Consider the following 16,081-nt stretch of genomic DNA (forward strand, 5'->3'; position numbering starts at 1 on the left):
AAGCTTGAAATTAATTACTTTCAGCAGCTAGCGCTAATATATCTTTCTTTCTCTCAATTTAGCTGCTAACCCGTTTGAAAGGAAACTTGGAGGAGGAAAACCATCACCTTCTCAGTCAGATCCAGATGCTTAGCCAACAAAACCAGACGCTACTGGAGAGAACCATGGAGAGCAAAGAACTGTACCATGAAGAACAGAAGCAGTATATGTGAGCAGTGCGCCATCTATCATCTTTTGAATATGTTATTGAATGGTACCAGGAATGATTATGATTTTGCATTGTTAAAGCTATAAAACAGAAATGACAAAACCTTAGTTGATTTAAATAGCTCACTGTGCTGATTTTTATGTCATATTTGTTTGAAAATTCATCTTATTGTGGATAATTCATCCATGTATGTGTATTTTTATTCTTCTCAGAAATGAATTGCATTTTTGAGGGCCTAAACATGCTCTGAAACTTACAAAAGTTTGCACACATTTTGAAAAGTGGCGAAAAATTAAGTCTGATATGGGTTTCAGAATTAGGTGTGGCAAAATGGCTCAATAGCGCCACCTACAAAATTTCAACAAAGTGCCTCTCCCACTGCATTTCTCATACAAGTATGAAATTCAGTACACACATCTAACAGCCCAATACCTACAAAAGAGTCTCTTGGAGCAAAATCTGAAAACCAACAGGAAGTTGGATATTTTTTTTATTTTCTCTGCAAATTTTTTTGCAGTTTTTGCCATTTCCAGATGTTGTACTTTAACAAACTCGTCCTAGAGCTTTAATCAGATCAACAGTATCAACAGTACGAACACCACCGTTCGATTCATGCAGTTAGAATACGAAAACAGTCAGTCACAGGTGATTCATACTCCAATCCAGAAGGGGGCGTGCACGGTAATGCAACACTGTTTGCTAACTGCCACAACAGGAAAAAGTGCAGAAGAAGAACAGGCGATCTAGATATGCATGTAATCTCTCAAAAAGTGTTTCAACTAGTGATGGGAAGTTCGGATCATTTTACTGACTCGGACTTTTGAGTCTCGTTCAACAAAATGAACGAATCTTTTTTCGAGTCATTTCGTTCATTTCGTTCATTTTAGCCAAATGTAATTAAAATGTTACGTGTTACTTCCCCAACACATCTACTACTTATGCAAACGTTGATCCCACTACAAACAATACAAAACTACAATGCTATAAGATTCAGAAATGATTAATTCATTACCTGGGTCTTCAGTTTATGACAAGCTGATTAAGCTCACCTCACCTCTTCACTGACAAGTCTTCGGGTTTAAGTCATTCCTTAATGACGTGACAGGCAGTCCCATGCTAAGCCAATGCATTCTGAGCCGGAAAGAGAATTGATTAGTTCATTTCATGAGTCTTTCGGGTTTTTGAGTCGTTCCTTAATCACGTAACAGACCCATACGCTATTTCTGACATTTCTGTCACTGTTTTTGTTACTGAGGATCTGTGGTGTGTTATTATAAATAAATAAATAAAGCCCTGTTATAAATAAAATATTGATTAATTTATCTTTTTGACTGTCTATCTGTAAATAAACACTAGGCTATATAATAATATAATAATCCAAGCCTACAATACAAAGTATTTATAGCCTAGTTTGTTCATTTTTACTCCAATTTTGAGTTTGCTGTTATAATAATTGCTTTTCCTAGGCAGACTTGACATATTGGTCTAATATAAGAAGATTGCTCAAAAAGGACATAATGACATAAATTAAAAGCAAATAACATTTTGAATTTGAATTATTAATGTTAGTTTAAAACATCAAGGTTATGATAACTTCAGCTTTAACAGTTGTAACACAACTCAAACAAAACTGGAGAGTTAACGTTATTTACTAATAAATATAATGTGCTTGGGTCACACAGCATAGTGTATGGGTCTGTCACGTGATTAAGGAACGACTCAAAACCCGAAAGACTCATGAAGAGAACTAATCAATTCTCTTTCCGGCTCAGAATGCATTGGCTTAGCGTATGGGTCTGTCACGTGATTAAGGAACGACTCAAAACCCGAAAGACTCATAAAATGAACTAATCAATTGAATCATCAGGTGAACTACTTCTAGCAGTACAGAACCTGTAGAATATTGCACATGCGCGACTGAACGAATCACCCCCCGAGACGACTCGTTCTTCCCGAGTCACATAAAAGATTCGTTCAAAATGAACGAATCGTTCAAGAACGACACATCACTAGTTTCAACCGCGGAAAAACATCATAGGTCAGCCTAATCTAAAGGCTTTTGCGATGTTAAATTGTTAAAATCTTGAGTTTTCACTGTGGCGGCCTGACAAATTTTGATGTTTCGCCATTAAACAGGAATTTGTTGTAACTCAGGCATACAATATCCGATCTGCCCCAACCTTCAAATGTGTGACAAGAGTCCTGACCTGAGGACATCTACATGCCAGTATTTGGTTACAGTCAGAGCAAAGGAAATGGCATGCTTTACACTGTAATTCACTCCCAGAAACACATTTAAATATGCCACGAAGTACCAAACATGCTAGAAACACGTTAAATTATGCAAGACTTGGCTAAGTGCTTATGTTTGCAATTAACGCCTCGAAGCAGGAAGTTGTTGTAACTCAGACAATGTCCAATCTGCACCAAACTTAACATTTGATAATAGTCCTGACCTGAAGACTTGCCAATAAGTGTGGCACATCGAAATTAAGCTATATTTCTCTTATATTTACCGGCTTAAATGCATGTTGCCCACTATTCGCTCTTTTGCTAAGGCCACCGGTCGGTAGTTTCCCCTTGTGCGAGGGCCCTTTCAACTCTGCTTGCAGCTTTAATTAACCTTGTAATTTATAATCAAAATTTCACAACTGGAAATGACAAACAACTCACTTGTGACTCTCCAGGGCTTAAACTCCGCCTCTTTCTTACGATCAACCGCAAGGTCGCATTCATGTCTGCCTCCATCCAGTCAACAAACCAAGTCAATGCATTAAATTTTTTTTCCTTCTTGATAATCTGGAATGTTTATATTTGCATTTCATTGTGACTTCAAACAAATATATTTATGATTTGGGGTACTTAAAATAATGTGAAACATTGATTTTAATCAAGAAACTAGTGGCCATTTTCTTAATAGTCTTTGTTTCCTCTTGCAGTGATAAGCTGAATTCGTTACGACGACAGAAGGAGAAATTGGAGGAGAAGATCATGGACCAGTATAAGTTCTATGACCCGACTCCTAAAAAGTGAGTCCATCTCGGGAACCTAAACTGAATAATACTGAATAGACTTCACTCTTAGGAGCATTTATCAAGTTTCACTTCTTTTTATTACAAACCTTGAGTACAAGAGAATGATTTTTTTCATAACACAGGAGCCGTCACTGGGTTGGAGCCAAAGCGATAGTAAAATTCATGAAACCTAAGAAAGAAAGTTCACGAGAACGGGCTGACGGGCCACGTGAAAGGATCCGAAGCGCTCCAGACATCCCTCTTCCGGAGATCCCCACATGTATAGACTGTCCTGAGAGCACACCACCCCTTCCCCCTCCACCTCTGCCCCCGAGACAGTCACATCTCAGTCTGGACTCCATGAATGGTCACTCCGCAGAGGAGAATCATATACAATCGCCCACCCTCTCACCTGCCCTCAATGGCCGAGGTGAGTTCTGCCATCACTAAGCTCCTCACATGAAGTCACACAATATTGGATTTGGATTCCACACCCTTTCCCACTGTTATTTAAAGGGAAAGTCCACCCAAAAATTAAAGTTCTGTCTTCATTTAATCGCCCTCATTTCATACCAAACCTGCATGACTTTCTTCTGTGGAACACAACTGAAGGTATTTTGAGAAATGTCCATTCAGTGGAAGAAAATGCTAAGTAAAACTTGTTTGGTTACCAATATTCTTCAAAATATATTCTTTTATGTTCCACAGAAGAAAAAGTCAAACAGGTTTGAAAACACATGGCATGAAATTTAAATGACGACAAAATTGCATGACTGCTAGGGGTACATGTGTTCATCCCAAACCGCACAGTACGAACGCCACCGTTCGATTCATGCAGTTAGAATACGAAAACAGTCAGTCACAGGCGATTCACACTCCAATCCAGAAGGGGGCGTGCACAGTAATGCAACACTGTTTGCTAACTGCCACAACAGGAAAAAGTGCAGAAGAAGAACAGGCGATCTAGATATGCATGTAATCTCTCAAATAGTGTTTCAACCGCGGAAAAACCTCAATAAAACAGTTTAAGAATAATATTTTATATAATATCTATACAGCATTACATTTACCTTAGGCAAGTCATTTAGAGTCCACAGCATGTTAGTTCACTAGAGAAATGAACTCTAGAGTGAGCATTTCACTAAATATAGGCACTATATTAGCTTATATATTCATTTATATTGATTATTTTTATTTTTTATATACATATATAATATTAGGGCTGTTCAACGATAACCGTGGTTATTGTGTACAAAATAAGAGTCTGTGTTTACGTAATTTATGTGTGTTTGTTTTGTGTATAATTATTATGTATATATAAATATACACACATACATGTATATATTTAAGAAAAATATCTTATATTTCTATACAAATATTTACATTTATATATAATTTAAATATATAAAAATATAAATATATTTATATATATATACATGTATGTGTGTGTATTTATTTATACATAATAATTATACACAAAACAAACATATATTACGTAAACACAGACTCTTATTTTGTACACGAGATATATATATATATATATATATATATATATATATATATATATATATATATATATATATATATATATATATATATATATATATATATATATATTCAAATGTTAGTAGTTATATTCATTATATTTATTTTACCTGTTAGTAAGGTCTTAATTATTTAATATATGTTTAAATAGATTTGTCCTGAAAACAAGTTATGACAGTAAATGTGTAAATGAATATATTTCAAAAATGAATTGGAGTAATAATATTATAATTAGAATTAGAAGTTAATGCAAAACCTGCGTTATGTGCAGTTTACATATATTTTAATTTTTTTATTTGAGTGTTGATTATTATATCTAAAATAGCAACTGAATTTAATAGTTTGGTCTCTGTTGTAAATTGTAACTTTTAATATAATAATAATGTGTAAGAAAGGGCTCCCTGGACATAGTTTACAGCATTAGCTGAGATAGATTTTTTTTTTATTCTTAAGAAAATGTTAATTCTAATTGAATGTATTTAAAGAGTGAGACACAATTTGTTCAATAAACCACTGTTAGAAGAACTACTGTAGAAGTTACTGTACCAAACTGTGATTTTTGTGTACAATTACATCCCTAATAACTGCATATTTTTTTCATGTAGACTTAAATTATACTACAAGAGACAAGTGGGATCATCAGTAGTGAAAATGATGGCAAATTAGAAAATTGCTTCCATATGAATCATACTCCAGATGCTCCTTTTAACTTTGGGATCTTGGAGTTCAGAAAACAGATTTAACAACAACCAAACAAACTAAACATACTCAGGTCTGCACAAGCTCAAATTGGTACAAAAAGTTGGGACACTTTCATTCAAACAATTTTTAGTTGCAGCAAACTAGTATTTAGTGTGCCGCTAATCTGATTTTTCCACTAGGGGGCGCCATGCGACTTCTTTTTTTTTCTCCAGGATTACTGTATTACAAACTCATTTCCCTCTTGGCGTCCACTCAATGAACTAATCCTGTTGCAAATTTCCATTTTCAGTCTATCATTTCTCAGCTTTCCAAGCAATAATACTTTCCCAAGTTTCATGCTATATTGCATGGCCAAAATAATCTTCAAATGTAACCTTGGGGGCTTCATTCTTCATGAATCATAAATGTTTTAATCTCTGAATCATCATTTCTTCTTTTCCACTGACCCCTGTCTCTCTCCCTGTCTATGTATCTGTCTGTACATTAACCCTCACACACTCCAGCCCCTCCAGCAGCGAAGCGTTTCCACTTTCTCAGGAGCAAGAGCCAGGAGAAAATGCGCATTCCAGGGACGTCACCATCTCGCCAATCCATTACCAGACGCCTACGCTTCTGGTCCTCATCTGACAACATCGTCCCCTGCCCCCCCTGCGAGCCTTTTTCGCATATCGGCCATTTCTAACACTTCATCCTTTCCATCATCATCACGGTCACCATAACAACTGCTTACCCGATCATTACTCTTCCCATCTTTCATTAGTCACATTTTTTTTTAAAAGCATCAAGCTACACTTATCAGGCACTAAAACCAGCCAATGAACACTCCGAGCTTAACGCTAAAGAAATAAACATTTATCAATTTTCCTATCGGCCTTCCCATCACAGGCTCACAGTACTCAGTCAAGATGAAGAAACACACATGAATACGCACAACACACACCTTAACAACTCATATAAATGCTCTGGGGGGCTTTGGGACTGGGCTGCGGGACTCTGAATGCCACCCTGCAGTAAGTAATGTGCATTAAGTGGAGCAAAATGCAGCCCGCTTTGCGCTTGCCATGAGAAATGTGTGTGTGTGTGTGTGTGATATTGCTAGCACTCAATAAGGCAGGTAAGGTGACCACAGACCACAGCCAACAGGGTTCCCACGCTCCTTGAAAGTACTTGAATTTCAGGGTACGTTTACACGACAACGATATGCTTCAAATTGAGAAGTTTTTCCTTTGAGTACAGACGACACCATTGTCAAAACGATCCCCGTTCATATGAATCTGTGAAAACGACTAAGAACGGGCCGTTAGATAGACTATAGACTGAACATGTAATGCGCATGTGCATGACGTCATCGTTTACACAGATTCACGTTTTTGTTGTTTACACGGAGACCGTTTCAAGAAGTTGCACTTTGAAATCCATTTTCAAAAGTTTGCATTTTCAGGCCACCAAAACGGCGTTTTCATGTAAATGAACGGCCAAAACGCATTAAAAGTTTCCTGTTTTTAGTTGAAAACGGTGTTGTGTAAACGGCCCCTCAGATGCACCAAGACTGGAAAGTACTGTATGTGAAAACAAACAAACAAAGGTCTTTAAAAGTGCTTGAATTAAACATGAACTAAATTTTGTTCGAGTAGCATGGTGCTATTACAAAGATTGGCCTTTATGCATTGCCAAAGCAAGAATGAAAAAGCACTACTGATTGGGGAGAAAATGGGGAAAACCTTGGGGGAAAAAAAGCAGGGTGAGCACATGGATCGTAATCACGCGCAGGTAGTCCTGCACGACGAACGCGTGATAAGCACGGAGCTGTTTAATTAGGTCAATTTCTGGGAAATGCTAATTTAATGATTCTTGGGTCAGTATAAAGATACATAAAAGTTGTTTAATCAAAGTTCCAACAAACAATAGGAGTGTCCTATTTTGCATACTTGCACACTATTTGAAGTAGTTTTTTTAGTATAAATAGTCTTAGTGCATTCACATTCAAAATTCCACATAGAAAAAGAGGCTTTAAAGGTGCAGTGTGTAAATTTTAGCGGTATCTAGCAGTGAGGTTGCGAATTGCAAACGGTCTTTGTCAAATTCATACACTACATATGCACTATATATGCATAGTGTATAGTGGAGCATTGGGAATGCAACTAATGCCTAATAACGTAGTGTTTATAAGCACAGCGCTGCTTTGTTTACAGAGGTAATCGAGGAAACTAATATACTTCTGCTGTTCCTTAAGTGGCATCTACTGGCAGAGATTGAAATAGCATTTTCATTTAGTGCGTCATATAAACACTGTTCTCCCTCCAATACAGTATTCGTTTTATTTGTGCAGGCGGTAAAGTCTTAAATAGACAGCCTTAAATTAGATTTTTTTTTTTTTTTTTTTTTAAACCTTGCAGATACCCTGCACAGGTGATAAACAAATATTTGTTTATGTATTTTTAAATGCCTAACAATGACCTTGTCTATATAATTTCATTCAGGCCTAATTGCAAAATTCATGTATATAATATTCTCTCTATATTTTAATGTGTTAATCAAGTAATGCTTCATAAAAAGGAAAACTGTAATAAAGTGTGAAATAAATGCCGGAATAAGAAAGCTGCATCTCTTGTTCAAACTCGCTCGTGCTCCTGTACACTCTTCCAGCCCTTAGGAGATTTTAAAAACGTCATATGCCCCATTTTTAGTTGTCAGTATGGACTTTAATATTACTGCAGTAATGATAGAAATGGATACAGCAGGTCATTGATACTGTCCTGATTGGCAGTAACAAGCTCATCTTTTATATTGTCTTCCTATAAAATAAAAGAATCTGAATCTGGTGTTAATGAAAGAGTGGGAACCCTGCACAAATCAATAGTAATCAAACTAAGTGCGTGCATACAGAGAGAGAATGGAGGAGGGCAACTTCATCAGATACTCCTAGCTGAAAGAAGGATTTATGCTGTTTGCTTTGTGTGGCATGTGAACTTGCATTGCTTAAGGTTTGCTCAAGAATGGCCTGCAATATTTATATTATATCCACCATCCAGCAACCAGTGTCCAAGTGTGTTCCCCCTTTTTTTTGTTTAACATCTTCCTCTGTACGTCCACTGTGAGTCATGTGCATGTGTATGCCACTGTCCCATTTATATGTGGAAGGTTTACATGCAAATCAGATAGACCTGGCAAAGGTGCATTGATTTATACTTGCCCTTTTTTTGTGCAGGGCACATCAGCCTTTCTTGGGGGGTGGGGATGTGTCGGTTTGTCCCATAATCACCATTCTTAGGACAGCGATAGGTGATTGTACAACTGCTTCAGTAAGGATAAAATAATAAGGTTTATATGTTGCATGATTTTCATATTAAGCAAATAAGAAAGACTGAAGACAGAGTCATGGGACGTGTGACATCAGGAAAACCTCAACGTCTCTCCATCCTGTGACGGGTGTAAAACGGATGTACACAGCCTTCGTTTCTGTTTGGTCTATTTTTGCATCTCCCTATGCCATCTAATTTTTATCAGATGTTGTGAAAAAAAACGACAAAAAAAAGAAATTATGTAGATTTACTCAGAATCATAGTTTTGCACTTAGCACATGCTCTCTGATACATTGAGCCATGGTGCTCATATGGAAAAATGCATGTTTGAGTCTGGCTTGCAACATTTCTGTTCTCATTCTTGTCATTAAAAATGACAATAAAGGACAAAAAAAAATATGTAGAATTATTCACAGCTGTAGTTTGTGCTCAGATGTGCTTAGTGTTTAGCACATGCACTTTGACACATTAAGCCATGGTGCTCATGTAGACAATGCATGTGTGAGTCTGGCTTGTGGCATTTCCAAATTTTGTTTTTATCATTATAATGATAAAAAGGCCAAAAACATTATGCAAAATTACATAGAATTTAAGCTTATCGCTTTGCACATGCACTCTGAAAAATAGAGCCATGGTGCTCATACAGACAGTGCATGTTTGAGTCTGGCTTGTGACATTTCCAATCTCATTTTTATCATTATAAGTGGTAAAAAGGTCAAAAAGTTGAATTACTTTGAACTGTAGCTTAGTGGTTAGCACATGCACTCTGGTCCATTGAGAAGTAGAGCTCATAAAGACAATGTATGTCTGAGTCTGGCTTGCAACATCTCATTTTTGACATTAAAGTGGTAAAAATTTATCTAGAATTACTTGGATCTGTAGTTTAGTGCTTAATGCATGCACTTTGAAACACTGAGCCATAGAGCTTAAATAGACACTGCGTGTTTGAGTTTGGCTTGCAACATTTCCCATGTCATTTAAAATGGTAAAAATACCAAAAACATTATGCAGAATTACATAGAACTTAAGCTTATTGCTTGGCACATGCACTCTGAAAAAAGGGTTATGGTGCTTATACAGACAATGCATGTTTGAGTCTTGCTTGCAACAAGTTATTAAAAGCCAAAAAAGTATGTACATCTACTGTTAGGATGTTCTAGGCAGTTATAAAAACTACTTTCTCCTTGTCATATAAGGGATCAGAATGACTCTAATAAAGAGAATGTCATGGAGCACCAGAGTTTTCCAGCTGGTGTTTTAGTTTGGTCACAGCAGTGAAGCTTAAAGGAATTTTGGGGTTAAATAAAAGTTAACATCTGTGGCATGCTGTCAGTTTATCAAAAAATGAATTTGACTTGCTCGTCAGTATGTAAAAGCAAACAAAAATTATGTTTACAGTAATCCACTTATCTTGGAAGTCTGTGGGTCAAGACATTGCATCAGAATGCAAGTTGAAATGGGCTACAGTACTGTGTAGACACAAGAGTTGGATATGGTAGAATCGCTCACCATCCTTGTCTTTGAAGTTAATATACAATACAATCGTTCAACTCTTGATCATGATCATGTAAAGCCAATCAGTCTGGAAGCTTTTGGATTTGGTGGATCTAGAAAACTATTTATAGGGTGGCAATGGGGTGGCATGAGGTCTGTGAGGGGTGGCAACACCAAAGCAAACGCCCATTTCCTTTTGGAATACAATTTAGACAACTTTACAGCTCAAATAATAAATCACTTAAATAAGACGGACTCAGTTAAAGGATTAGTTCACATTCAAATTAAAATTTCCTGATAATTTACTCATCCAAGATGTTTGTCTTTCTTTCTTCAGTTGAAAATAAATTAAGGTTTTTGATGAAAACATTCCAGGATTATTTTCCTTATAGTGGACTTCAATGGACTCCAAACAGTTGAAGGTCAAAATTACAGTTTCATTGCAGCTTCAAAAGGATCTACACGTTCCCAGGTGAGGAATAAGAGTCTTATCTAGCAAAACGATCGATCATTTTCTAAAAAAAAATAAAAAATGATATACTTTTAACCATAAACACTCATCTTGAACTAGCTTTCTTCTTCTTCTCTATTAGAATTCCAGCAGATGCTGCTAATACTGCCCTCCACAGGTCAAAGTTTGAACTAAATTGTCATGTACAATATGCTAGTGCAAGTATATAACAATTAGTTCAAACTTTGACCTGTGGAGGGCAGTAATACACTTATCAGTGTCTACACTGCTGGAATTCTAATAGAGAAGAAGAAGAGAGCTAGTTCAAGACGAGCGTTTATGGTTAAAAGTATATACTTTTTAATTTTTTTTTTAGAAAATGACAGATGGTTTCTCTAGATAAGACCCTTATTCCTCGTCTGGGATCATGTAGAGCTCTTTGAAGCTGCACTGAAACTAATTTTGAGCTTCAACCGTTTGGAGTCCATTGAACTCCACTATATGGAGAAAAATCCTGGAATGTTTTCATCAGAAACCTTAATTTCTTTTCGACTGAAGAAAGAAAGACATGAACATCTTGGACGACATGAGGGTGAGTAAATTATCATGAAATTTTAATTTGAAAGTGAACTAATCCTTTAATAACAATAAATGTCCATTGTGTGAGTATAGCTATACATGTGAATTTAGTTTGTTTTTACAAACTGTGGAACACATGATTATTTTCTGTGGAAACCATTAGTACTGATAGAGCTTGACTTGTATTGGACCCTGGAACATTCCTTTAACTGTATCTAAAGTGTATGGAAAGCCCACCTGTGTTCTGCTTGAGCGTTTTCTTTCATTTTACTAACACATGCTTGTGCTTTTGCCCCAACACCTCCTACACAGCTGCCTGCAGTGTCACTGGAGCCCAGCAGCAGCGCTTGCACCGCACATGCCCTGTGTTCGCTCACAGACACTGACCTTTTCTCTTGTTTTTTTGTTTTTTTTTGGTGAAGTGTTGAATGACAGTGGAGGCTCCAGAGGCAGAGAGGGCTATCACTCAGTAGGGGGCAGTAGTGAGGGCATGAACGGGTACGAGGAACTGATCCGGTGGAGGGGCAGAGAGCCAGGAGCCACCTGTTCAACACCACTGAGCCGCAACTCCCATAATGCACCAGGCTTCACGTCCTCTTCCAGCTTGCGGCCGGGACGCAGGCCAAAGGGTAACAAAATTATGCCGATTAGTACATGTCAGTGGCCTCAAATGACAGACCATGTTCATTCTGTCATGTACGGTAGTAAATTTACTCATCCTTAGAGACACTGATGATTTTAGACCATGAAAGGGTTAGTTCACCCAAAAATGAAAATCATCATTTACTCACCTTCATGTCGTTCCAAACCTGTTTCTTTCTTCTGTTGAACACAAAAGAAGATATTTGAAAGAATGTTTGTAATTGGACAGTTGACGGCACCCATTGATTTTTTTTTTTTTTTTTTTTTTTCACCCAATATGGAAGTCAATGGCTGCCATCAACAGCATTCTTTAAAATATCTTCTGTTTTGTTCAACAGAAGAAAGAAACTCGTACAGGTTTGGAATGATTTGAGGAAGAGTAAACAATGACAGAATTTTCATTTTTGGGTGAACTTTTCCTTTAAGCTTTAGCAGTATCTGTTGTTTGTAATATGAAAATAGTCTCATTTCCAAAGGATGATTTAAAAAAATATACCCTATATATACAATACAATTATACTACTGCATATACTCTCCTGGAATGTATTAAAGGGTTAGTTCACCCAGAAATGAAAATTCTGTCATTAATTACTCACCCTCATGTCGTTCCACACTCGTAAGACCTTCATTCATCTTCAGAACACAAATTAAGATATTTTTGATAAAATCTGATTGCTCAGTGAGGCCTGCGTTGACAGATAATTTACACTTTCAATGCTCAGAAAGCTACTAAAGACATATTTAAAACAGATCATGTGACTACAGTGGTTCAACCTAATGTTATGAAGCGACGAGAATAATTCTGTTCACCAAAAAAACAAAATAACAACAATTTCAAAACACTGCTTCATGAAGCTTCGAAGCTTCACAAATATTTTGTGTCGAATCAGTGGTTCAGAGCGTGTATCAAACTGCCAAAGTCACATGATTTCAGTGAAGGAGGCTTCATTACATCATAAGTGTTTCGAAATTTCAATGGTTTACCACTGGGGGGCGTGACTTTGGCAGTTTGACACATTCTCTGAACCACTGATTTGAAACAAGATTCGTAAAGCTTCGAAGCTTCATGAAGCAGTGTTTTGAAATCACCCATCACTAGATATTGTTGAATAAAGTCGTTATTTTGTTTTTTTGGCACACAAAAAGAATTCTCGTCGCTTCATAACATTAAGGTTGAACCACTGTAGTCACATGAACTGTTTTAAATACGTCTTTAGTAGCTTTCTGGGCATTGAAAGTGTTAATTATCTGTCAATGCAGGCCTCACTGAGCCATCGGATTTCATCAAAAATATCTTAATTTGTGTTCTGAAGATGAACGGAGGTCTTACGGGTGTGGAACGGCATGAGAGCGAGTAATAAACGACAGAATTTTTATTTTTGGGTGAACTAATCCTTTAAGGTTCAAAAGCTTGGGGTTGTTAATATTTTTGAAAGTTTCTTATGCTCACCAAGGCTGTATTAATTTCATTAAAATTACTGTAAATTTGTGAAATATTTTGAAATATCTGAAATGCAATTTATTCCTGAGATGGAGCTGAATTTCAGCATCATTACTCCAGTCTTCAGTGTCACATGATGCTTCAGAAATCATTCTAATATGATGATTTGCTGCTCAAAAAAACATTTATTATTATTATCAATGTTGTGCTGCTTAATATTTTTGGTTGAAACCACAATACTTTTTTTTTTTTAGGATTCTTTGATGAATAGAAAGTTTTAAAAATAGCATTTACTTGAAGAAAGAAAAATCTTACGTAACATTATTAATACCTTTACTGTCACTTTTGATCAATTTTAAATGCGTCCTTGCTGAATAAAAGTACTAATTTCTTTCCAAAAAAATTTTTTACTGACCCCAAACTTGAACAATAGTGTACAATATACATCAAGAGTTTAAAAACATGAAGCTTATTATTTTTGTTAAAGTACTTTGAATTCTTCTTCGTTTTTTTCAACTGTAAAGTCTACAGTAAATCATCCTTTTGAAGAGGTGGATGAATCATTGTTTTCAGTTTCAGTCATTTTTCAGATTTAGAGATAAGCGGAAATGATTTTTTTCTGTGGTAATCAATACCCCACCATGGTGGTGTCAAGCTACCTACATTTTTAAAATGATTTCCAGGCTCCTCTGTCATTTTCTTCCATATTTAAGTTCAGTCGTTGAAGTTTCTTTTAAGAGGTTTTGTTGTTTTTCATGCTGCATTAGTTTATTTAGTCATTAGCGAGTTTACATTGTGTAATGTGCCACGACGTACACATGGGGGCTTCGGCTTTAAACACCGCTGACCCTCTCCGTGACTCTCACCTCCCAGCCAAAAAGCCTGAAGCTCATTTCATCAAGTCACTGTCAGCGTAATAATGGAGCGTTCACTCTAAACCAATGTTTATTTTCAAGCGCTTGAAGCTTTCTCAGATATCCACTGCACTGCGTAAACAAGCAGTCATGTTCGTACAAACGCACACAGGAAGACTGCAGATTAATCATGTCCCATAATGACACTGTTCTTACGAGAGCATCTTTAAAAAGGGAACTAAATTGTGTGAAAAAAAATAATTCAAATGTATGGTACATACGCTGATATATTCAATGGGCTGCACTCTCATACTTTTAGGGTTGGTCTCAGAGGAAGACTTGCGCCATCATTCCCCAGATGCTGGCTTTGGCAGCGGTGTCCATGGAAACACAGGTAAGAGAATTAACTGAATCAATATATGTTGCCTCTACAGCCTCTGTTTGTTTATTTCCTGTGCTTATTCGGTATGTGATGGATGCCCTCCTCTACAGGCCACCGGCCCAGTTCTGCAGAATTCAGCCGCAACACCTCCAGCAGCAATTCCCCCATCAGTTCCAAAGGTGTGTGTGTGTGTGTACTGTCTGTTTCATATGCATGCACAGTCAATTCATTAGTTGCGATGGAAAATGCCGCCCCCGCACACTTTATCTTTCAAGAACTATTGAGACAGTAATTGTTTCTCAGGTTGAAACAAAGAACATTTGCATGACTATCAGACAAAAATTAATGTCCAGAAGCAGCTCTGTTGTCGAATAAGTGTTATTTAATTATAAATACACAATTCAATTATTTAATCAAATGGTTATTCAGTTAATTATGGAAGCGTGTTTCTGTCATAAAATAAAAAATAAAAAAGTTTAGTGCAACTTTTTATCTCGCAATTCTGACTGTTTTTCTCAGAATTCCGAGATATAAATTTTTGATTAAATGATAAACCATGCAGAAAAGTCCAATAGACTTGCATTGAAGCAAAATCTACAGACCAGAATACCAGATACGCGGATGTGGTCTTCTTCGGAGTTAAATCTGAGAAAGCAAAGACCTAGCAATCTCTAAAAACCACCCATAGTACCGCATAAACCACAAAATGTGCAGAATACATTAGCGACAGCATCACAAAGCCTCTCTCAACTTGAATATTTCAGAGTGTCAAATTCCACCCTCTGATCTCAGACCAGTAATAAACTCCTATATTAATAATGTGTGGCAGATGGAATGGGATAAATGCAAAGGAAATAAGTTACATGAAATAAGTCATGTAATGTTTTTTTACTATTAGTATTTATAAAGCACATATTCTTAATCCTGCCAATACCTAAACTTAACAACTAGCTTACTAACTATTAATAAGCAGTAAATTAGGAGTTTATTGATGGAAAAGTCGTAGTTAATAGTGAATATGTGTTCCCTATGCTTAAGTGTTACCGAAACGTCTTACATAGTTTTATGATAATTGTATGAATTTTGTTTGTTTTTGCCATGAAAATGGCCTTGTTGCTGGCATAACGTACATAAATAAACACCAAATTAGATTTAATTTCCCTGCAAAGTGTGAAGAAAAAGACCTGCAGCACTTAGTAGTAAATTACACACACTCATACTGAAAGCGTTTATTGAATGTTTATTTTTGAACCTAGATGGTAACTAGATAAGATGGTTTGGGGTGTGAGTGTGTGTAACGTTTATATTGTAGAGCATCAAAGTATTGTCAAGTTATGTTTTACACAGATGTTAACACTTTAGTATGGGGAACATATTCACTATTCACTATGACCTTTGTCTCAAAATCTTAATTTACTGCTTATTAATAGTTAGTAAGGGTCATGGTAGTTGGTAGCTGGAATATGG

The 16,081-nt window shown here is 36.4% G+C and overlaps 1 protein-coding gene across 1 annotated transcript in view; it reads left to right on the top strand.

Annotated features, from left to right (window-relative positions):
- The window catches only part of ccdc88c (coiled-coil domain containing 88C), an 80,517-nt gene that overhangs the window by 58,837 nt on the left and 5,599 nt on the right, over nt 1-16,081 (top strand). The window contains exons 23-28 of the mRNA XM_048192329.1: nt 63-208; nt 3,148-3,237; nt 3,366-3,652; nt 11,718-11,924; nt 14,552-14,626; nt 14,725-14,793. Of these exons, the coding sequence (XP_048048286.1) occupies nt 63-208; nt 3,148-3,237; nt 3,366-3,652; nt 11,718-11,924; nt 14,552-14,626; nt 14,725-14,793 (874 nt within the window). The remainder of the gene's footprint in view (nt 1-62; nt 209-3,147; nt 3,238-3,365; nt 3,653-11,717; nt 11,925-14,551; nt 14,627-14,724; nt 14,794-16,081) is intronic.

The sequence above is a fragment of the Megalobrama amblycephala genome, linkage group LG5, assembly GCF_018812025.1.
Source record: "Megalobrama amblycephala isolate DHTTF-2021 linkage group LG5, ASM1881202v1, whole genome shotgun sequence".
Lineage (NCBI taxonomy): Eukaryota > Metazoa > Chordata > Actinopteri > Cypriniformes > Xenocyprididae > Megalobrama > Megalobrama amblycephala.